General features: G+C 29.5%; 2 protein-coding genes across 2 annotated transcripts; both read right to left on the bottom strand.

Annotated features, from left to right (window-relative positions):
• Positions 1–1711: 1711 nt before the first annotated feature.
• Positions 1712–3552, bottom strand: LOC121208287 (heat shock factor protein HSF24). The gene is made up of 2 exons (XM_041078838.1): positions 2937–3552; positions 1712–2611 (listed from the first exon to the last, which is right to left on the bottom strand). Exons 1-2 carry the CDS (start codon positions 3138–3140, stop codon positions 1961–1963), a joined length of 855 nt encoding a protein of 284 aa, XP_040934772.1. The 5' UTR covers positions 3141–3552; the 3' UTR covers positions 1712–1960.
• A 12033-nt stretch (positions 3553–15585) lies between these two features.
• On the bottom strand, positions 15586–16816 carry LOC107943903 (uncharacterized). Its single transcript, XM_016877714.2, has 2 exons — positions 16188–16816; positions 15586–16097 (listed from the first exon to the last, which is right to left on the bottom strand). Exons 1-2 carry the CDS (start codon positions 16633–16635, stop codon positions 16018–16020), a joined length of 528 nt encoding a protein of 175 aa, XP_016733203.1. The 5' UTR covers positions 16636–16816; the 3' UTR covers positions 15586–16017.
• Between the last annotated feature and the right edge of the window lie 9120 nt (positions 16817–25936).

The raw sequence follows: 25936 nt of genomic DNA, 5'->3' as shown, positions 1-25936 counted from the left end.
CAACTTCAATATGTGAACACTTCAAATTGTTATACCTAGTTTAGAAATTTGTACGCAACCAACATTTCCATTTTTATCAATATCTATCTTCTTCTTTTTTAACATTCTTTGCATTTGGGTTATAGAATATATAAAATCTTAATTATTAAGAGTTAATGAATCATTAACTCAAAGTGTCATTAACAGTAATATTTTTTTTTAGTAACATACAAGGAATTTTTAATAAATGATATATTGTGGTTTAAGGCATTGTTGTGGTGGTGGCATAAAAACGAAATTTATTTGCTAGGGTTGAGTTGATTTTGATTGAAATTGTTTATATAATTTAATTATATATGTATAGGATGTTGTTTTTAATAGTAGTAATTCAAATATATTATATGAAAAACTTTGTTATTGTTAGTTACAAGAGTGGAATGCAGTTTGTTTTATTGAAAATAATTTCTAGAAAATGACTTATTTTTTTGGAAAAATTAATATATTTTGCTGTTTGGATGAATCTATGTAAAATATTTTTTGTTATTTGGCATATTTTCTGAAAATATTTCATAAAAGTGGTTTTTAATGAAACAAACATACATTTGAGATGTATGATAAAGAGTTTAAATAAAGTAGTGAATTGATTACAAAGTGGTGTTAAGGTGAAATTATAGTAAATAATGAATCTTCATGATTTTAAGGATTAAATTGTAACCTTTGTGAAATTTATAATTGAAACAGGAGAAGTGATATGCATGGAAATATTTTATGTGAAATAAGATATTATAATGAATTATTTGATTAAAGTGCTCATATGGTGAAAAATAAATTACATGGCAAAGAGACTAAATTGAAAAATGTACAAAAGTTTAAGTGTGAAACAATTTAATATGTGAATAAGGGAATTATGACAGAAGTTTAATGAATGTGTTATGAGATGATGAAATATGCATAAAGTATTGTAAATGTAAAATTGTTGAAAAACATGGAATTTTTTATGATAGCAATGACTGAATTGTTAAACTCGAGAAAATATGTGGATGAAATAATAAAAGTGAAATACATAGAAATTTGATAAGTGGAAAAAGATTTTGAGTAAATTATATGATTAAAGTGTAACAAGAAAGAAAATTGATTTAATATGATTAATTACTGAATATTAAACTCTTATGACAAAAAGAACAAAATTGAAAATTTATGAAAGTTTATAAGAAAATATTTGATAAGTGAAGAATGTAACATCCCAGTGCTTTGACCCAATGTTCGGGTTGGGCATAGGGGTGTTACAGTGAACAAAGTTTTATCAATTTAGAAAATATCTTATGGAAAAAAATAATAAAACATTTTACAGGAATAATGAGATAATTTGTAATTTGTGTTATTTAATTGGAATAATTTAATAAAATTGTTTGAGAATTGAATTACATAAGTACGAGGGAGGGATTTTATCAACCCATTATTGAAGAAGTATTGTGCAATAATTAAAGTTAAGCAATGTTTGAAAGTGAATGATCTTCAATATATTTGAAGTTAAAAACTTTTTTGGGTTTAAATAATTAACCTTTAGGTTTAATGTGCAAGAGAAAAAGCATTGTGCTTATTTTGTAACTAAATTTTTTTTTTGGGTGGAAATTTAAATTATATAATTATATTTATCGAATTATAATGAATTGGTAAAACCTTGTAAGTGTAGAATTGTGTAAACATTATTTTATTTCATCAATTCATCCAATTGCAAAATTAGTAGTCTTTATAGATTTTGGTTATTGCTATTTCTTACATGCGAGAAGAGAAAATTAACAAGGGTAATTAAAGAAAAAGATTTGACGTTTGCCTCCCACAATTGCTGAATGCTGACTACTTCACCCACCTAATCTTGTGTACAAAAGAAATAATAAGAATTCTTCTTTATTTTATGATAATACACTAAAATTATCACAAAATTAAAAAAACCAAGAATGTTGCTTTCTATCGTGACTTCTCAGTTGCAAACCTTGCCGCTCTCCATCACCAAAGGCACGTGCCGGAATTCTACCGTCTTCATTTCCTTAGCGTGAGGTCCCCCGTACATGATTGTTTCCTCGCGAGCCCTCTTTTTTTCCACGCCTTTCAACCAAACCCCAAACAGTTTCAAGCTCCCCATATCTTCTTCACTGGTTTTTTCATCATCATCGACACCGAAGATACGGCCAGGATCTTCGCCGTTGATGGTGGAGCCACAGCTTCCTTGCCGCATGATGCGATTGATCTGATCCGGCCCCACTTTCACGCATTCAGTTAAAAAAGCGACCAGTTCGTCGCATTTCCTCTTGGCCTGGGCCAGCTCAATGCTTAGCATCTCCTTATCTCTTTTCAGTTTCTCGTTCTCTTCTGATAAATCGGCGAATTGATTCGTCTCCACCGATCCTGGATTCTTCGATTCGGGTGATGACGTGGAAGTGGATCCTAGGTCCTCTCCGGAGTTAGTCGGAGAGGGAGTTGCAGCACCAGATGTTTTGCCTTTCTCAGGAGCACTAGCCGGCGGTGATGTCACCGTCTTCCGTCGACTGATTTTGGACAAGAGCTCTTTTTCCCCTCGCTTGAAGTTGTCGTTCGCGAATTCCCATTTGTCCGGAACAACCTTTCGAAATCCCTGGAAGAATACAGGAAAAGTTAAAATAAATAAAAATTGACCGCCACGTCGTAAGAAACGGTTAAGGAAATTTCATGTGTACGAAATGACGGTCATATCCCTCACCTAAAACCAGTTGGTAAAACTTTGTTTTAAAGATGAAAAAAATTCTTAAAATGAAAGAGTAGATGAGAGGTTAATGAATGGATCCCCATGATTCAACTTAAGGATCCCTTTTTAATTAAAATAATTTGTGATATATTTATTGACTACATCCATTAAAGCTTTGTGAAAGTGCAATCACATACATACAAGATTATAAATGAGGAAATTAAAGAGAACATACGTAAGTGTTGAGCTGACGGATGAAGCTGGAAAAGTTATTGTGTTTGAAATAGGCGGGAAGCAAATCCTTAGCAAAATCAGCAGTTTTCCAAACGACAAAAGAGGTGCCGTTTTCGTTCCAAGATATCACGTTGTCGGTGATCGGATCATCCACCAGCTGGTACGTTTTCGTCAAGAAGGGCGCCGGAACTGACCTTTGCGCCATTTCTTTCCCCCCAAACTATACTTACAAGAAAATCTAACAAAGAATATTAAAAAAAGAAAAAGAAAAGGAAAGGCAGGTTTAAAGATGAAGGAGGGCGGTGGGTATGGAGTTTAGAGAGAAGAAGAACTAAAGAGAAGAAGAGCGGTCAAGAATTCCCAACCCCAGCAATAGAAACCAGATAGGAAGAATCGGGGAACGATGGTTGGATCCCTTTCCATGAGTTAAAACAACCAACTCTCTGGGTTTTTGAATCTTAACAATACCATAACTTTGTGAAGAGAGATTTGTTTTGGTGAGTTGGTATAAAAGGAAGAGGAAGAGGAAATCCAAAAGGATAAATGGTCGGTTTCTAGAGAATTAGAGAAACAGGCGCCTTGTATTAAAGAAAAGGGAAGGCCCCCCCACTAGAGTACGTCTTTCATATTTAACTTTTTCTTTAGTAAATTAATTTTTGGATTCATTCATTTAAATAACATTGCTACAGGATTCCTCTATTGCACTAATAATGGTTTTCTTTTTTTCCCAACCTAACTCCCTCATATCTCTTAATATAAAACACACTTCTATGATTTTGGCAAACAAGAAAACTGAGAGTAACATTTGGGAAAAAACTATCATTTTTAGTGTTTAAATGATTTATATATTTTTTTAAATCGATTTTCAAAAGTTGTTACTACATTTATTACAAAACAGCATGTTCTTTTAATAATTAAATTTTGTTTTTATAATCAAATCATATTTTATTAAACTAATATTATTTATAAACTTAATAATAAATAATGAATAATTAAAACTTATTTAAATTAAATAATTACATATAGGAGAGTCCATAGTAACACAATAAAAGTGGAAGCCATAAATGAAATTAAGCATCATTTAAACAATTACTCATATTTATATAATTAAAATTTTTTATATTTTATTCAATTAAGTATTTATAAATTGTAATATATATTTATTATTAAAATATTAATATAAATATTTTTTCAATAATATATTAAGAATATTGTTTAAAATTTAAAATTACTGTTAAAATAAAATTGTAATATTAAATAATTTATTGTATTATTAAATATAAGTAATTTAATATTCAACATTATAATGTTTGCTGTTAATATTTTCAAATTTAAAATAATAATATTAGACTTTATTGAAGTTAATTTTTATTATTTAAATTAAATTCAAACTAGCTCGAAACATAAAAAAAAAATTATTCAAGCTTGACCCATGGATAGGTCTAATTGAAATTTATTGACTAAGCAAATTTTAAATATAAAAACAAGTATACCCTCATTATTATTATATGTATTTTCTATTTAATTTATTCAAGTGTTGTTGCAATCGAATTAAAGAGACTAATCAAACTAGCTGGACTGAGAACCGACCGATATACTAATCCGAGTAAAGGGATTAAACTAACCTATGTGAATCACTTGAAACCAATAAAAGTAGAAAATCAAGAAAAAAAACAACACTTGAAACGATTTATAATTTTTTTTATAAAATTTTAATTGTTTATTTAATTATTATTGGACCAACAATTGAATCGGTTGAACCAATGGTCTAAGTAACTTGACTACGGGTCAGGTTTTAAAAACATTAATTTTTTCATTTCTTTATTTTTAATTTAAAAAATAAATAAAATTTAATTACATATTAAAGTGATATAAAATTAAGTTTATTTGACTTTTTTATAAAATTATATTTAACTCAAATAAAATTAAATGTTTAAAATTTATATTTAATTCAATTATATATTAACTTTGAGATTAATTTATTAAATTATTTAAATAAAAGTATTCAAGTTATCTTATTTAAAACATTCATATTTGTATAATTAAAATACTCGTATTTTATTCCATAAAATATTTATTATTAATATATTAATATAAATATTTTTTTCTACGATATATTAAGAATATTATTTAAATTTTAAAATTATTATTGTTAAAAAAATATTATTAAAAAAATAAATTTTATTTTACTATTAAATATAATATTGTAATAAAATTAACATTTTTCATAAAAAAAAAACCCTAAATTTAAAAAAATCTCATAAACTCCATTGAGATTAAACTTGTTCATTGGTTGGATTGGAGCGACTAATCTAAAAAACTCGTTTCATTGTTCGAAATTTAATAAAATTAATATATAAGTAGTTAAATTATTATTATTATAATTGAAAAGTATTGAATACAATAATGAACTAAGAATGGGTAAAGTTATGGTTGTATTTAAAATTCATTTCATAAATAAACTTTAGGAGAGTTGTGGATTTTTCATCAAACATTAAGGAGAGAAGTGAGTATTTTTGAGACCACATTGGATTAGTGGATTTTTCATCAAATCTTATGTTGTATTTTTCCTATGTGAAAAAAAGTCTGATATGACGTTTTACTTTTTATTATGCTAGAGATATTTTTTAATTCACCACTATAACATTTATTCTTCATTATATTACTAACAAATTTTTATTAAAATAATTGATATATTTTAATAGTTATAATTTTGAAGAAAAATTATATATTCTACATTCAACCATACACAAATGTTTTTATTTATGATATAAAATTTTTTTATTATTAAAGTTTACAAGTATAAATATATAATCAAATAATTACTAAACTATTATAATATATTTGGGCTAAGTATAAAGATAAAAAATTAAACTGAGAATTGGATCCATTTACACTACTGAATTAAAATTACTTTCTTTTACTTGTTCAATATTTAAAATTTCCCTTCCTTTCTTACTCCAAATTTAAACCGTCTTAATTATTACTAATAAATTTACCAATTATCATAACTTTACTAAAATAAGTACCAGTTTTGATTCAAATTTGAAACATGTATTATGAGTAATAGTTGGAATCAATTTTTTTTTTTCATTTTTCCAAAAAATAAAAAAAATCTTGATCAACATTTTCAACTTGAATAGTAAAATTAATCCCATTAAATTCTATTTTAATTAGTAAGTATATATTTACATAAACCTTATTTTTTTTGAAAAAAATAAAAAAAGTAATAGTTTTAAAATAAAAAGAAAAATGAAGATGGGGAAGCAAGTGTCGAAATAATAAAAGAAAAAAAAATAGAAATAGAGAAATAAAGAGATTGCGTAAAGCGGAAAATCTCCAAATAACAAAGGAATAAGGAATTGAATCACCGATTATTTTTGACTTCCTCATCCATTATTCCACTGGTGGAAACATATACTTGAAAACGTATGTCTTCTCTAAGCTGCTCTTTTTTTTTTTATCACTTTTTGAACATTTTAACTTATTTAGTATTAAAAATGTTGTTTGAATATTTTTGAGTTTTATCATGGATAATTATAATATATAAATCTTTAATCTTATCATCTACTTCGCATCGCATCTATTATAGTTTTTTTTTGTAAATGATTTAATTCTATTAATCTTGATATTTTGAAAATTTCAAGAGATATAATTTATTTTAAATTTCCTCCAGGAAGAACTCCGGATCCAAACAACCATTCAGCATAAAAAGACGTTATTTTTGTGAAAGACGAAAATATCAGATTGCAATGGTTTCTATCATCCCTTCACACCAAATAATATAAAGCCATTTTAACATATAATGCAAACCAATCACTACTCCCAAATTTATATTTAAAAAAAAAAACATGGATCATGATAGGATTAAGCAATCAAAATTCCATTTTTACTGAAATAAACAAAAGGCATCGTTGTCATAAAAGTCTGGTGAGTTGAAAGAAGTAGGATTTCTGTTTTGTCTTTGGTTCTTCTTTACTCTTCCTTTGTCTTGTTCTGCAGCCACCCATTTTTGTATTATAATGACCTACTTTTTCCTCTTATTTCATATTTCTATCATTCTTAATACAACAAAATAAATCGATTTCAGCATAAAAAAACAACTGAAACAACACACAAGCAATGAAGGGGTCAGAACCAGCACTCCATTAAAGTCGGCTTTTGTTCTCTTTTGTATTTTTTTTACTCTAGAAGCTTTTATCCACGAAAATATTTCTCTGGTCAAACATTAATAATTTCCGTTTTCCGGCTAAGCTGCTTCATACATTTGACATTCCAATGCTTTTACTTTTTATTGGTTTTATTATCTTCTTTTAATTAGAATAAAACATTATATTTTGTTTGACTTAAAAATACATAATTGAATAAATCAACATATTGCTAAATCCATCTAGGTTCGAAGGTCCTCTCGAAATTTAAGAGGATTTGAACAAAAATATTAGACCCGAAATATAAGTTTGGGAAAAAAAAGACTCATTTAAAATAACAGCTGGGCTCGAGTTCGACCCGTTTTTATGTTAATAATACTTTATATTATGTTATTTTTATATATTATGTAAATTTCAACACATTAAAATTTTTTGACTATCTCAAGAATGCTTTTCTCATTAAAATTAGGTTTAATCTTATTAAAAAACCTGATCAAGTTTGGGTGCAAGTGCTTAGAGCAAAATATAGATGGAAGGGCAAATTGCCTATCTCTTTATATAAAGGAAACGCCTCACAAAATATACATGGGTGCAAGTTTAGGTGCAAGGGAGTTTGTGGAGTTAGGAGTATGGTCTGAGATGGTGTAATATGGAATATTGGGAATGGTGCAAGTGTTGATTTTTGGAGGGATAACTGGATTAAGGATTGGATCCACCTGCTTTTAACAGTTGTTCAAAGCTCAAATGCATTCCTAAGCAACATGTCTCTGTGAAGGAGTTTGTTTCGCCGAGTGGAGATTGGAATTGGCTTATCCTTAACTCGGTTCTGCCACGCCCAATCATCCTAAGCATCTCAACTTATAAGCCTCCATTAGGTCATGACGTTGTTGACTCTGTAGGTAGGGTTCATGACAAAAATGGTGTGTTTTCGCTGCAATCTGCCTACGCTACTAATTGTGGGATGGAGTTGTAATAGCCCCAAATTGGGTCTAGTTGGAACAGAGGTTTCGGGACCACAAAATCCGAGATATAAATAATTATTTTATGATTATTTTGAGGTCTATGATATGATTTCATGATTGTGTAAAAATTTCGTGAAGAAATTCTATGCATAAAGTGCTCAATTTGAAGTTGGGGACTAAATTGAATAAGTTGCAAAACTTGCATTCTAGAAGTTTCTAGTATGAAATTTCTTTGAAATATTAATTAGGAGGTATTAAATAAAAATTTGACCAATTTCTAAGTGATGGACAAAAATTGGACATGGATGGAATTTTTGAAAGTTTAGTAAGGAAGGGCATTTTGGTCATTTGGTAATTGAAAGAAATAAAAAGGGAAAATAAAGCCAAAATTGGCTCATCTTTTTCATGGAGGCCGAAATTAGCATGGGGAAAGACATGGATAGGGTTTTCAAGCTTTCCAAGCTCAATAGTAAGTCCGTTCTAACCCCGTTTTTCAAGTTCTTTACGTTTTTGGAATCCCGGTAATTTGATTAAGCTTATTCTAGCAATAATTTAAGCTAGGGTTCATATTTGGAAAAATACCCATAAGTGAAATGTGTTTATTTTGATGTTTTATGATAGAATATGAGATTTTAAATTATGTCAGACAACTTGTCCTACTCGGTTTTGAGTGAAAACGAGTAAAAGGGCTTAATCGATAAAAATACCTAATAGTCCTAAGTATAAGTTAGAGTGAGAATTTGATGTTGCCATAGAAGAGAAAAGTGATCAGCATGTCATAAAACATAAGAATAAGGGATGAAGTTTAATTCCCGAGCCTAGGGGCAAAAGTGTAAATATGCAAAAGTTTAGGGGTAAAATTGTAAATTTTCCAAAGTTTGAGTTAAGGACTGTTTTAAATATTACGTTAATTAAATAAGTAAAATATGATGTTTTAGATCCCGAAAAACGAGATTTGAACCTAGAATGAGAGAAAAATCGAAAATTGGGAAAGTTGGTTAAATGACTGTTTTAGTATCGAGGTAAGTTCATATGTATAATAAGCATTAATTTATGCATGTTTCAATGAAAAATTGATATATTTACTATGATTTCTGAGGTGTTGAAAGTATGTAAGTTGGTATGATAATAATACAACAATAATGCTGTAATTTATATTTGAAAGTTAAATTTAGTGAATTAATTGAATTATGTTAAATTAAATGATTATGGTGCCAAGTTTATGATTTGATTTAAAAATATGTCTATGGTATATGAAGTGCATTGAATTATCATACATAAATGTGATTTCTATGATTATGGATATTATGGGAAATTGTAAGTTCATATGATTTTTAATAAGGCAATGTGTAATTTAATGTTATTGCCTTGATATTAAATGAGATGTAAGTTTATATGTAAGTAATACATCAATATTAGTTGTATTATGATATTTTATAATAATATTGGAAATATGTTTGTGGATAATTACTTGATTGGTGAAATTGTTGGAAAAGAGAGAGAAATACCGGTCGAACCTTCGGAAAGATTGGATGATACAGATAGTATGTAGCTAGGTCACATGTATGGTGCTAAGTGCACATCATGTGTACAAGAGAGCTACAAGACATTATGATGTAGCTAGGTCGCATGGGTGATACTATGTGTACACCATGTAGACAAGAGAGCTACGGGATATATGTAGCTAGTCGCATGTGCAGTACTAAGTACAGGCTACTATGCGTACCCAATAACTTTGATCATGTGTGTAGTACTAAGTGCAGGCTACTACGTGTACCGGATAATTGGTCGCATGTGTAGTACTAAGTGCAGGCTACTATGCGTACCAGATAGTTTGGCTACATATGTGGCACTTATGTGCAAACTTTCCATGTATCCGAATTATATTCCGAAGTGTTCAACGGGAGACTCTCTATGTATTGCTTTGTGAGTGTTGTGAAGAATAAGTGCAGGAACTTGGTTATGTGAATGATGTGTTCATTAAGTGACCAGGATGTGGTAAGATTATAAACAAGTAAGTCATACATGAGGATGATTTTGTAGTGATCTTGTGATCATGGGCCTATACTTGTGATGTATGAAATGTGGTGAAAATGATTTGTGATATGTATGTTAAAATGAGGTTAATACAAAGAAAGTGTGAAAGAGTGAATTAGCAATAAAACTGTTTTGGACAGTAGCAGTAGCGCGATTTTGAAAAATCACAAAAAATAGTAGAAATTGAATCAGAGACTGAATGAGATATCAAATTAAAGCTTAATAAGTCTATTTTCATATAAAAGAAACATAGAAAGCAAAGAAGTTTTATATTTTGAGATATTTATGTTTTTGTGAGACTGGTTCAGAATGATTACGTGATCCCCTATTCTGACTTTGGAAAATCACAAAAATTTGGAGAAAAATAATTAGAGGCTCAAATTTATATTTTTAAAATCCCTAATGAGTCTATTTTCAAGATAAATCAACAAGAACATCATCCGAGTTCTGTACTGTGAGATAATTAATTTTTAGTGAAGAGAGGTCAGAACCGTTAGAAAGTGAAACAGGGGAAATTTTAATGAATAAACTGTACTAATTGGCTAAACCAAAAATTATGAAAATTTTATGGTGGAAATATATGTGAGTCTAGTTTCTGGGGAAATTTACAGATCTTTATTTGGAGCTCTGTAGCTCGAATTATAAATAAGTAAGTGACTATGACTCGGGTGGACAGTTTGATGTGAGCATTTATTAGTAAATTGTGAAATAGTATTTACAAGAATGCTATATACATTAAGGATGTGGAATGGAGAGGAGGAGGAGGAAAATAAATATATGTGGAATACATGGAAACTATGGTATATGAAATATTGATATAATGAAATAAATGATATGTGTTTATAAGAAAACAGAAAGAGAATGATATGTATCATGACATGTATATATATATATATATATATGACTAGTCTCAATGTAATGCTTCTTGGGTATGGAGTTGAATTGAAATGTTTCAGGCAAACATGTTATTCTGCGCATCTAAATTATGGTATTTTATAAAGATATGATCTAGCTTTAAATATGAATGCTTGATGATTAAGCTGAAGATACTTGGTAAGATGATAATCTTGGTATAAATGTATAAGTGGTACTATAATAGACAAGGTAAAATGAGTATGAGAGACACATGTATGATGACATACAAATGCTATGTTTGTGGTTTAATTGAGAATGTTTAATCATTAAATGAATACCATGTTAAATGCTTTTGATTTTGTATAAGTGTGTAGGAGATTAAGGTTGACCAAAGCTTGGAAAATAGCCTAGGTATATTCCACACAGGCAGAGACACGACCATGTGTCTCAGCCGTGTATGGAACCTGACTTTGGGACACGGGGGTGTGAAGCCTTAAAGTATGAAATTTCCAAGATTTTTGTAAGTTCTCGGTTTAGTCCCGAACCCTTTCTAAAGTATGTTTTGGGCTCCGTAGACTCAAATAAGGGACTATGTGTAAGTAAATGAACGTTTTGAAATATGAACGAAATTTTATGGCCCGTATTTTAGTTTAATGTTTGTATGTTTGTCTGGTAACGCCTCGTATCTTATCCCGACCTCGGGTACGGGTAAGGGGTGTTACAGGAGTTGAGAAGGAGCGACGAAATTTGGCATCAGATTTGGCACATTCTAGTTCCTTAAAAGGTGCTTGTTTTCATTTGGCTAGCTTTTCTAAATAGAATTCTAACTAATGAAAATAGAGTGAGAAGACATTTGGCTACTTATACAAGCTGCATGATTTGTGGAAGTTCGTTGGAAAAATACTGACCATGTGTTGCGGATTTGTACCCTAGTTGTGGCAACATGGCTTTCTGTTATTAAGGTGGAAACAAGATAGGAATTTTTCGATCTCAGTTTTAAAGAATGGTTTGTAAAAAATATTTCTGATCCTAAATATTTTGCTTGTGAGACTAGTAGGTGGTTAACACTATTTGGTAGTATTTGCTGGCAACTTTGGATTAAGAGAAACAATTATATATTTAATGTTGAGCTTATGGAAGCTGATAGTATTTTGGTGAAAAGTTGTTGGATAAGAGACAATTTTTCTACGGCTAACCATGGATCAAACCAGACATGGAGGAGTAGAAATGGTGATTCTTGTAAAGTCATAAGATGGAAATCACCATATGATGGATGGAAAAAGGTGAATACTAATTGTGTTGTGTGCCAGTTTTCAGGGAGTGCTACTGTAGGAGGAATAATCCGTGATCAGGTTGGAGTATGGATTGCAGGATTCATAAGAAATATTGGAAGTTGTTCGGTGCTCATGACTGAACTTTGGGGTATGCTTGATGGTCTCCAATTAGCATGGAACCTCGAACTGAAAAAAATGATTCTTGAGAGATAGACAATAAGGAAGTTATTCAAGCAATTCAAGAAGCTGGAAAGGAGTAGCATGGTTCTTCGGTGATCTGTAGCATCAAAGAACTTCTCCAACGTGATTGGACAATTCATTTAATAAATGTTTTCAGAGAGGCCAACAAGGTAGCGAATGGTTTGGCTAAAATGACATTCTTAAGACCTTTGGGCAAGTTTATATCCATGCAACCCCCGGATGAAGTCATTCAATCTCTGCATGATGATCTATCTAATGTAGTGTGATCTTGTTTTAATTTGTTTTGGTTTAATCCCTCTTTTGTATAAAAAAACTTATACTAAATATATAATACTACTCTAGCATAAACATCAAAAAAAATGTTAAGATGACTATATAAAAATCTTTCAATAAATAAAAAAATAAAAAAATTAAATATTAAAATAAAATAAATATTTTTAAAAAAATTAAAAAAAATAATATGGGTATGTCTAAAATAGGTTTAGGTTAGTTTTTTACAAATATGGGCAGATTTTGACAATATTTTAGACTCATATTTCGAGTCAAGTCAAGCTTGGACAAACATAAAGTATATTAATATCATATTTAGGCCCAACCCAAATTATAGGGTTAAAAAGGTTAGTATGGTGATAAATAAAAATCAAGTCCTAAGCCATAGCTTTTAGTCTCCAACAATTGCAATAAGAAAGAACTGACACATTATCATAGGAGTGGCGAATAATGGGGCAGAAGGTGTTCAATTCATTGGAACAAGATCCATCAAGTTCCCTTCAAAGGATCCATATATGTGTCTGAAACTTTATCTTCATCCAATGAGTAAACCATGGCCGAAAAGTTAAATAGTGTGAAGCACTTAACGGGTGTTTTTATATGTTGGAAGATTTGAGTAGTGAGCACTGATAAGATAGCATGTGTGGTTTGTCATGAATTGCACCCTTTTTCTTACATGGATGCTTAGGATGCCGACCAGTTGCCCTAGTGGGTTCTTCTTTGCTGTCCATATTTGCACCCTTTCCCAGCTAAACTCCCACTTAGTGGCGATCTGTAAATTTGGCATACGTGGGGGCATATGTGAGGGGATTCATGCAAGCAATTACCAATCTCATCTATGGTGTAACCAGTAATGAAAGGCTATAAAAGTTAGGCTCAAAATTCATCATTCAAAAGTGTTTTTTTTTAATTTTAAAAAAATACCGATTCTTCACAAAAATTAATTTATCTATTTTAATTCATTACGGTTTATCCAAAGTAAATAGATATTTTAATTCATCCAGTAATTCATGAGTGATAAAAGCCTGAAATTCCTTTTGCTATTCTTGGATCATATAAGATATGAGGCCAATATCTTCTTAGGAAGTCAAGTTTCTTTTGGGCCTAAAATTCGTTTCCCCCATCAATGCATTCTTTTTCTTGCCCCTAAAATTGGTGAATGTAGTAACTTAAAAGTGGCTTTATTTTAAGGATATGGGTAAATTAGTCTGTCTATTATTAAATGGACTAATTGTAGTCCTTATACTATTAAAAAGAATCAAATGAAGTTAAATTGGAATGGAGTTAAAGAATCAAATGAAGTTAAATTGGAATGGAGTTAATCATTTACTGTTTAAAAATTACAACGTTAATATTTATAAAGTTTTTATGGTTTTGTAAATAAAATTTTTTATTTACAATTGAACTGGAGACATTTTTTATGTAGTAAATGTTAGTTCTGTTTCAATTCGGACTATTTGAATCTTTTTAATAGTATAGAGAACGAATCAATCTAATTAATAATAGAGGGATTAATTTAATATAGTCCCTATAATATAGGGACCTCCCAGGTAATTTAACCTTCTAAAATTACAATATATCAACTTTGACAGTCGAGTAATTACTTCAACTTACTTATAAAAGAAGCTAAAATTTAAGATTTAAAATTTCTTTTTTCTTAAGCATGAAAGGTAATCAACCCTGCATTTTGATCGGCCTTGTAATTAAGGGAAGCACTAGGGGAAGTAGTAGTCTTGTCTTCCGATAATATTATAATAACCCCTCTAAGAATTTATAATTTCATCTTTTCTTTAAGCAATTTTCCTCTACTTTGTAACTACCATCAATAATAGATATAAGTATTGAGGTTTTAGTCTGTTTTCCAGTCCTATATTGTTTACATATGTGATGGGTTATTTGTTAAAGTTAATAATTATTTGTGGAGTTTGTTTTGTGGTTTAGTATGATGGGAATCAAAATATCTACTCTTAGCAGTGCAGCTAATGATGAGAGGATGCAAAATGCAAATAAAAAGGGTGTTTAATTAACTGTCTGGCATTCAGGACTAAGCATAACAACTTTACTCCTATTAAAATGATTAATTTGTCTACCCTTGTCACAACAACTTTGTTACCTTTTCAATTTTAATTTAATTATTATGTCGGTTTGTAATTTTTATTAATTATATGCCACCTCATATCAATAATAACCTAATGACAGTTTGATAATAAATACTATCAATGTTAATTACTGTACTCAAATTTTTAAATAAGAAAAATATGATGACTTAATTTTTATCTTTGTAATTATACGGACTAAATCTCGAATTTTGTCAAAAATATAGACTAATAGCATATTTTAACCTTTTTAATTATTTTTTAGATTTTTTTAAAGTAAATTTAAAAATGAATGAATATAATTAAATATGTGTCTAATATGATATATTTAACTTTAGGTAAAAAGACATCTCTAGTTTTTAATTTTAATATTGAGCAAATCGACTCCTCTCATAAAACTTGGAAGAATTGAATCCCAGTCAATTTTAAAAGTAAGCAACTATAAGACAATTAATCATAATGTTAACATTTTTAGTCAATTTTACATAAATTTGACTGCTATATAACAATAAATTTAGCCTACAATATTTTTGCAAATGTATAGACGTTGAGGTTAAATTTGTTGAATTTGTTAGAATCAAGACCAAACTAACAAAAAATGAAAACATCAAGAGTTAAATTTATATTATACAAGTCAAAATTATGCACAATTGACAATGATTAATTGCATTTAATTCCTCAGCTTTCAAAATTGATAAGAATTACATTGTTGTAAATTTTATAAGAGAGACTAAAAATTGAAGAATCTTCAAAAAAAGAAAAATCAAATCAATCTGAAAGCATATATGTGGAAGAAAAATGAAAGAGTGAGGGCGAACAATATCTTGATGCAGAAGGAATATGTACAAAAATCAAGCTGCAAACATGTTTTCACCTTCTTGTTGTGCAGATCATGTTCAGACTGAAACTTCGTAACCTTAAACTATTGTAAAATTTGGTAAAACTAAGGAAAAGTAAAAGAGAAAAAAACATAAATCAAACTAGGATAGCATTGCAGAATTCTGTGATTAAAGGTAAGAAAAGTCAATCTAGCAGGGTTATGTTTTTTTTCTTCTTTTTCAATAATTTGTGGATTTTTCTGATTTCTTTTCTTTAATTTTTTCTGACCCAAGTTACCAAACAAAAAGATGTTTGGTGTTTGATTTACATCCTTAACGACTCTGGTTTCATTGGTTTTGATTTCTTATCATTTCATCTTGAAACCCTTGTACTTTATCAAGTTATGGGACACATCCATCATCATGAGTTTTGCCTCACCGAACAAGCAACCACCTGTGCCCATTGCCTCAACCTTGTCTTCACCGTTCGCGGATTATCACCTTCACCAATTCACCAGATAAAAACGAAATCAAAATCAATAAAATCAGACCAAAGATGGTGTAAGTTGGATTGAATAATGAGAGACAGACCAGGGCCAACAATGGCGTGGGGGCTGCCAATAGGGGAATGAATACTATCACAATCCGATACAACTGAAGGAGGGGAGGTGGAAGGCTTGGAGATGGCGTCGTTGTAGCTCTTATTAACAGCATAATAAAGACCCAAAGCAGGAAAAGTATCGGACAAACGTGGATCCACCTCAGGGGAATCAAACCCGAATCCCAACTCAATACAAGCCTTGAGTTCATCAAGGTCTTCATCTGTTACGCTCTTGCTTCTCCTTTTCTTGCTGTTTCCTTTCCTTCTAAGCCATGCTTCGTCCCGGAAAATGTCTGGCGACCATGATGGATGTTTGAAAAGCGGAACCGGAGGCGGCACCAGCATCAGCCCCGTCAACGCCGGAAGTTGTGGTGAATGATCTGATGGTTCCAGTTGTGGCAACGACGGTGCCGATGGCGGTGGTTGTGGTGGGGACATAGACAGAGGTGGTGCCCCTAAGAGGGTAGATTAGGTTGGAAAGTGAAGAGGGGAGGTTAAAGGGAGATGGGTTAATAAGGGGGTGAGGTGGTGGGGGGTGGGTCAATGGGGGAGGCTGAGGGGCTTCTCATTGGCTTCATCCGACTCAGCCTCACTTGTCCTTTCTCAAAATTTTTTATTTATTTTAAAACTTAACATTATATGTATTTTATAATCCAAATGTATAAATATTACTTTATTAATTAACAAAAAAAAAGAGAGAGAGAGAGAGAGAAAGAGTTAAAACTATTGTTTTCAAAAGTAACAAATAGTCTATAAAAATGTTATTATTGTTTTTATTTTTTTATACAAAACATAATTTAAACTGTAGAACCTAAAAAAACAATCCTCAAACATTAAAATGATTGAATTTTAACATAATTATATGTTTATCTATTTTCTTCTCTCATGTGTTATGTGTGTATATTGGATTAAAGCAAGAGGGTCCAAATTATTAATAAAAATATAGATTATTTTCCTCCACAAGTTACAAAAGTGGGATCAAATCCTACACTTTTCACAATTTGACTTACAAATAGTAAATTGTGAGATTATAAGTAGTTCAATATTTTATTGTGAATGAGACATTAATTTAATGATTAAACAACAGTTCCAATTTTATATTCCAGTGGTTTTAGGAATTTTAAAATGTTGTTTGAGTATTATTTTATATAAATTAGATTTAGATTTAAATCTCATATGTCATATTTCAATTTATTTTTATTTCTCATCCATTTCTATGTTCATAATAATTTTATTCTCATCATGCATTTTATAAGTCAAAATAAAGTATTAATGCAAAAAAAAAAAAGAATTTAACATTATGTGCTATCATCTTTATCATTTATATACATGATAGAATTAGATACGGTCAACATGGTATGGTATGAAAAAAGAAAAAAATTATGGAGTTATATATTCTTTTAAGACTTAGATTTACTTTTAATCGGTTTGTTGGCTTTAATTTGAATTGTATCAATTCTTAATTTATTTGTGATCTACATTGTGATTATTGACACATATGTTTATACTTTAATTGCATTGTAAGTTAACTTAAAAAAATGTTTTCTTTTAAAAGAAAAATATAAATATTTATAATTAAAGCAACATATAAGTGGATTTGATTTTTATTTTGTTGTAGTAATATATTAAATTAATCATTTGGCTCGTTCTAGTAAATATTTTTTCAATTTAATAATAATATTTTAAAAAAAATGATGAACTACCTAAAAGGAAACAATATATAGAGATAAAAATAAAAAATAAAAATTTAGCATAAAGATAATTGATGAGTGAGGATAAGGGCATATAGGAATCTCCTCCAAATCCTATGAGAATATTCCGTAGATTTCCTCTGCCCTGCGTCAAATCTTCTTGATTTATGCTGTATTTTCTATTCTACTTTCACAAATAACAACTTGCCTCCATTACCAAATTTGCTGCCCACGTAACTGTTATATTGTTTCCTATGTAAACACCCTTTAATTTAAAAAAGGAAAAAAAAAATCAAAATTAAATGACTTATTGATTAGATATTTATCTATTCAATAAGTATTTAGGTTCAAAGTATGGTTATGTTAAAAATAAAATAATCATAATCAAATTATTATCAGATTAAAAATTAAAATATATTTAATTAAGAAGTACGTAGGATAATAGAATTAACAAATATCTTATAAAAATATGTAAAATATTAAAAATAACTTAGCAAGGACTTTCTAATTTTATAGCTTATTCTAAAAGCAGGCATTTGAACGGAACTTTCTATATGTTGATGGAAAGTCAAAAATGCAATTGCAAAGTTCCAAAGAGGCTTCCTTCTAATCCCACCCAATGTTTCCATACTAAACCATTCTTCCTTTCGTTTTCCTTTTTCCTTTTAATTAGTTTGTTTAATGTGTTATATATATCATCAACATAACACACATAGTAAAGTTTAATTAAGTAGATTAATTATTTTTTTTCAAGCGATTTGTTTCTTCTTTTTTTGTTTTGTTCAATGTCGATGCTAATCTCCAAGTTGATTATCACCCATCTTTTTTTTCTTTTTTTCTTCTCACCTCACTCCATGTGCTCTCTCTCTTTTCAAGTTACAGATCTATTTTGTAGATATCTTTGTTATTTTCACAAGTTGTGATGGATAGATGACAATGCCTGTTGTCACTGAACTCCATCGACCACCAACAATTTCTCTTGAAATGTGGGTGACTTTTCGCCGATTTCTTAATATGTTTTTGTTTTGAGAGTATTTCAGAATAATAAATGATTTCACGATTCATTTTAAATCTATGTTAAATTTTATATGCTTTTTTGTTTGTTTTCCATTGTTTAATAAGTCTTTACTTTTAAAAATATTTGTTTGTCTTGTAGCATGCTTTTTTAATCTTACTTATGCATGTAACCTTGCTTTTGCCAGTGACTTTAGGGACCCTCTCCAATTTGGTGAATACTTAGTTCTTTTGTCGATTTTTACTCTCTTTTTTGGACCATCCAGGGTTGCATTTCTTATCATACTAAGGGCTTGTAGTCATTCTAAATATCTTGTGCTTGAGTTGTAACAAAACCAATTGTCAATGTGCCACGATGGTCATTTGATGTTTAGACTAAAACTTTTATTATATTGATAGAACTTATCCTCCATCACTTACACAACGGATGTTTATTATTATATTTCCATAAATTACATTATCCCATTCATAAAATATATTAATTAATCTATCTTTAAAGGAAAAAAAAGGATTTATAATCAATGCAAGACTTAATTTTGAAGGTTAAAGTGTTAACATACATTACAATTTTAATGATGTTCAAGAATATTGAAGAAAAAGAAATGGGACCCAACTTGGTAGCATTTTTATTACATTCCTATTTATTTCAAATTATTTTCTATATTATAACCCTACTTCAATATTAGCTTCTTCTTTTTATCAAATTGAGAAGTAAAAGATTATTAAGGGCCACAACCAACAAATTGCGAGCATATGCCACAAGTCGATGCCTTACCCTACGAAATAATAATAATAATAATAATAATAATAATAATATTCTCAACCTTATCACATATACAATTAGAGATTAAAATAACTTAATGTTGTCATGTGGTAGAAAACTCTCTGGCGGCTGGCAATAACAATTTCTTTTGCCTTTGAACTTTTACTTGTCCAAAAATGATTGGAGTTGATAGATTGATTGCAGCGTGATGTAAAACATAAGCATCAGGACCTAAATTCAGGGGGCATGCATTCTGCATATTAAATTAAATATTGTTAGTTGAATCTACGTAGTTGTTAAGTAATATTGTTTAGAAATATGTAATTTTCTTTTAAATTTATTATTAGATAAAGATCTCAAAATATATGTTTTACATACTTTTAAATGAGGAATTTTATTTAATTAAAGATTTTAAATAAGTTTAAAAAAATTGACAAAAACTGTAACAATTTAATCGAAATAGAGAGACTAAATTAAAACTGTTGTATAGCAACAAAAACTCACTTAAAATTAATGTAGAATGAAAGTATTTTACAATTGTTTTTCTTTTTTTCACAACATTTATGTACTGCTGAAATGGGTCATCAACGTCAAAATACCTCGTGTCTTGTTGATACATAATTACATGAAAGACATGGTCAAGGGAGACAATCATTATGTTTATCGTTTCACTCGTAAAGGTCTCATCAATCTCATATTACCCCTTACCTTATATTTGGTCCCACAAACCATAAGAGAAAAGATCAACATAACCAAAAATTACATTAATTTTGTATTATATTAAATTTGATTGTGTAAATTGCATATTTATATATATTATTTTAATATATATTCTTAAAATTTTCATTATATATATATTTTTATACAATGTTTAGAATTATCCATAACTTCTCTTCAACACATAAATAAGAGGATAATGCGTTTTAACATACTCAAACTAAAATTTTCCTGTATTGCCAACAGTACCCATATCAATTAAACTAAGACTCAATTAGCATTTTAATATAATTTTTACAGATGGTTAAACTTGTAATCAATTTTTGCATAGATAAATAGATTTATTAGTTTGACATATATATACATATATTTTTTTAATTTATAAAATGTTTACTTTTACTTAATAACATTTTTAAAAATTTTTAAATAAAAAAATTTATCCATATACTCCTAATTGCTATAATAACAATAATGTTAATTAAATTAAAACTTAATAGATTATAAATAGTTATACAATTAACCCTTTTATAATAATATTTTATTATAACTCTTAAGCTTGTTATACAACCGATTTTTATATTAGTTTTATGTCAAATTCTAGTAAAATTCTTTTACATCTGATTAAGGGGATAAACAATATTTTGGAGCTAATTCAGTTGGTTAATATAATTGTATTTTGGGTTTAATATCCAACATAGAACATGGCTTTGATGTCTAATTTGCAGCCACTTTTGGAAACAAATAAATACATACACTAGTACTTGAGGGGTGTTCAAATTTCGGTAAAATCAAATTAATCGATCGAATCAATCTAATTCGGCCGGAAGTTGGTTAATGATTTTTTGGAAGTTTAGTTATTAGTTAATTTAATTTAAAATTGGATAAAACCAAAAATTTTAAAAGAATAAAATAAGAACAGGAGCAAGTATTTCTAAGTTTTAAAAATATTCAATTTGTTTTCAATATTTCTGAGTTCTGGTTAGAGGTGATCATGAGCCGGTTCGGGCTGGGCCCAAATAAATTTTTAAGCCCATTGTCTAGGCCCAGGCCCGGCCTGGCCCGAAATATGGGCCTAATAATTTGTCCAAGCTCGACCCTAAAGAAAATTGCTAAGCCTGAGCCCGACCCATATTAATATTTTTTTACCTTGTTTCATTTAAAAAAATTAAAACAAATATTAAAACAAGAAACAAATAAACTAAAACAATTCTTAAAGCAATACACAAACGGAAAATATAACAAAAATTGATTTTATTAAAATTGAAACAAATTAGAACTAAAATAATAACCAAATCAATAATAAAAAAAGTTTTACAATATCAAAATAATATTAAAAACAACAACAAAAAACATAAATTATGTTGTAAGGCCAAAGCAAGTAGCACCAAAATAAAATAGTTGCAAAAGAACAATAAAACACCACCAAAACAGCACCAAAACAACACCAAAGCAGCATTAAGGTTTATGGTTGATACCACTTTCATACCACACAACATTACAACTCCTGACTAAGTTGTAACCAAAGCAAGTTCAGGAGAGTGAAGGGCAAAGCTCAAGTCCTTCGGTTGACCGCCAATATCAACTGAATCGCCATCCCCACACTGATCCCTATGAACCTACATGTCCAAGAGAAAGAGATCCCATGTTCACAGACACAAGGAAAGGAAAAGAAAAGAAAGAGAGAAGACTGATAGCATCATAAAATTACTACTAAAACTCTAACATGAGGTTCTGAGAATCTTTACTATAGCATAGGGAACTTAATATTTAAAACGAAATACCAGTTCGATTGAAAGTAGAATGTGTGAATGCCAAATCTTCCATGTACTTGAATAAATCATTTTGCAAGAATATTAGAAAAAGCTGTACCTTTAAAAGCTGTACTTTTTGCACCTCATAGGTTCTATTATGATTTTTCTTTTGGCCTAACTTAACATAATATACCTAAAGAAATACCACTTAAAAAGTTTCATGTTAGTTTTAATTAAACCATGACATTTGCATCATAAATGGATTAGTCTACATTTTTTTTGCCTAACATATTCATGTCAAATATATAATGGACATTTCAAAGAAGATACTAATGTGAGAATATGACCTTTGTTGTATGGTATAAGGGAAAGCTTATATTCATGTCAAACATGTACCTATACCTAAGTATAAAAATAGTAACAAAACAGCACCAAAACAGCAACAAAACAGCACCAAAACAACACCAACACAACAACAAAACAACACTAAAACAACACCAACACAACAACAAAACAACACCAAACAACACAAAAAATAGCACTAAACAGCACAAAACATAGCATCACCAACAACACCAAAATAGCACCAAAAACCTGCAAAATATAATCAACCAACCAGAATATCTATACATTAACCAATCAACATATTTAATTTTATAACAAACTATAAATTATAAGCTAAATTAAATTGTCAACAATTAGAAAGGAAGGTAACCTAAAAAGCAATCGAAGAAACATCATCCTCGTTGTCCTCATCGTCATCATTATTCTTGCAACCAATTTCTAGCATGAAATAAGAATAAATAATTAGATAATCAAATTGATAATAAAAATAAAATAAAATTATAAAAATAAAACGAGAATAATAATTACCAGTTGAAAATCCCTTAGCTCGCATCCAATCATCCAAGCAAACAACAGCTTGAACTGTTTTTGGCTTAAGTGAACTCCTTAAAGGTGTGATAACTTTCTTACCCATGCTAAAAGCCGATTTGGAAGCTAAAGTCGATATTGGAATTGCCAAAAGATGAGCCAATAATGAAAACTCATTGTATCGAACTGAACTTTTGCTCCAATAATCCAAAACATCTATTTAACTATTCAACTCAAGCTCCAACTCTTCCAAATAAATATCCAACTGTGACTTTTCACTCCTAATGTTAGATTCATTTAAATATTGTTTATAATCATCACTCTCATCAAAATCTCCCCAAAAATCAGCACTATTAACATTGTTTTCATCCAAACTAGAATCAACAAGATTTTTATCCGAAACATTAGAACTCCTAGCCAAAGAGGAAGACATGGATTTGGATTTCTTAACATACTCATCAAACAAGAGTATAAGATTACTAAGAATGGTTTCAACAAAATATGAAGCATGAATACCATAGATTGTAGTAAAGCAATACTGCACATAATTCAACTTGTAACGAGGATCTAAAATTGCAGCACATGATAATATCAACGAATACTCAACCCAATATTTATTAAATTTCTCTTGCATTTGCTTAACCGTTGGAGTTAAAAATGAATAAGGACCTTTAACTGTATCAAGCAATATCTTGTGAACCTTCCAAACCCCTCTAAGATAAAGATTAGTCGTTGGATAATTAGAACCAGAAAAAACACAAGTCACATCATAAAAAACTTTCAAAAATTTGCAAAGAATAGCAATATTTCTCCACTCCTCGTTAGAAAGTGTAAACATTTGATAATCTTAATCCCGTTGGCCCCAATAATCTAGCACATCTTTATAGTAAAGAGAAGATTCAAGCATCAAATAAGTAGAATTCCATCTCACACATACATCTTGGCGTAACTTTTTGGTCAAATTCAAATGAAAACTTTTGTCGACCACATTATAAAATCTTTTCTTACGAATTCCCGACTTTTTTATGTACTTTATTCCATTTCTAATCTTACCAACAACATCATTAGCAAGTTCCAAACCAGCTTTAACTATAAGATTCAATATATGTGCACAACATCTAACTTGAAAAAAAGAACCATCACACAAAATAGCTCGGTTTGCACGAAAAAGATTTTTAAGACAAGAAACCATAACATCATTATAAGAAGCATTATCCAAAGTGATGCTAAAAATTTTCTTGTCTATACCCCATTGAGATAAACATAAAACAAGTTCATCCGCTATGTTCAAACCATCATACGGGGGAAATAAAGCTCTAAACCTTATGATTCTCTTTTGTAGCTTCCAATCTTTGTCAACTCAATGAGCAGTAATGCAAATATATTAATCATTAGTATACTCTGAGTTCCAATTATCGAAAGTTAGACAAATTAAACCAGGTGCTTTAGCCAACTCTTCTTTAACACGATCTCTCTATTTTGTAAGAAATCCCTAGCAGCTGTATGCCTACTTATATTCTTAAAATTAGGACTAGCAATTCTCATCATGTATCTAAATCCTGGTTCTTCAACTGTCCTAAATGAATGCTTGCCATACACAAGAAAATTAGAAATAGCTTTACGACACTCATCAGCATCAAACTTGTAGTTTTTTTATAGATGGAACACCTTTTAATGATGGTTGAGTGGCTATGGTGTATTGAGTGATGTCCTTATTAACTTTTTTCGAACAGCTATTTAGATGACGTCTTAAATGAGAGGTTTCACTAGAAGATTTAGTAGAGAAGATAGTCTTACAGTGATTACATTGTGCCTTCAATTCATTTTTGTTCTCACATTCAAGCTTTTCCATTTCATCCCACACCTTTGAAGTGGTAGACTTTTGACGTTTGAGAGCACTTTCATACTCATTAAACCCATCATCCACAGGTATAGGAGTGTTTGAACTAGCCATGGTCATAAAAACTCAAGTCCTGAAATCTAAATAAACCAAAAGATTATATCAATTGTATATAATATATGAATTATTCCATATTATTATTTACTATCATAAAATATTAGCCCAACTTAAAATCAATTGTATATAATGCATGATTGGCATAACACAAGAAAGATAGAGAAAAAGGGGAAAATGTATGTCAGAATCTGACACATTTACATATATTATATATAGAGAAAAGACAAACATATAAATAATCGATTATGCGGCCGGTCAGATTGTTGTTTTGCAATAACATAGAAGACACGAAGAACCGGGTCAGGTATGGAGAATCAAAACAAGTTCACATGAACTAACCTGTGATAACAGTATAGGATGCTTTACAACAAGTTATAGGTTTAGCACTGTAATTTTATGGCTTCATAAAACTACATATTATAGTATCAAAATTTTAAATAAAAATATAAAATTAAATAGACTGAAATATTTTACATCTTATCTAATTATAGATAATTATCAATGCATTATTTTTTGAGTGAAAAGTACAGAAATTGGCTTGTCTGGAAAAGGGAAGAAAACCTAAAAAAATACATTTAGTTCAGTTGATTTTATATTCCCCAAAACAAAACCTAGAAAAAGAACTTATAATAGTGGTTGCAATTTGGATTTGCATTGGAAGGGACCTATTTTTGAGAAGCATACATTTAGGATTTGCTTTCATGGTGTGCTTAAATATTTAGCATAATGATAAATAATAGCTAAGCTTTTGATAAAGACATCAAAACTTGTCTATTTGACTTTTTTGTTTGGAAATTGATTTTGGCTTTATTTTGTCCTAATTTTTTATTATTTTTTGCTTAATTTATTCTCCTTTGTCCCCCTCATAATTTCAGACATGAATTAGTTTTGTTTCTAATCATATGCTCTAACTAGGGATGGCATTAGTAGCATGTGAAATTTCATATGATGAATTTCAAAATTCAGAATAATC

This window comes from Gossypium hirsutum, chromosome A10 (assembly GCF_007990345.1).
Source record: "Gossypium hirsutum isolate 1008001.06 chromosome A10, Gossypium_hirsutum_v2.1, whole genome shotgun sequence".
NCBI classification, from domain to species: domain Eukaryota; kingdom Viridiplantae; phylum Streptophyta; class Magnoliopsida; order Malvales; family Malvaceae; genus Gossypium; species Gossypium hirsutum.
The sequence above is the reverse complement of the archived record's forward strand: the minus strand, read 5'-3'. Positions and strand labels throughout refer to the sequence as shown.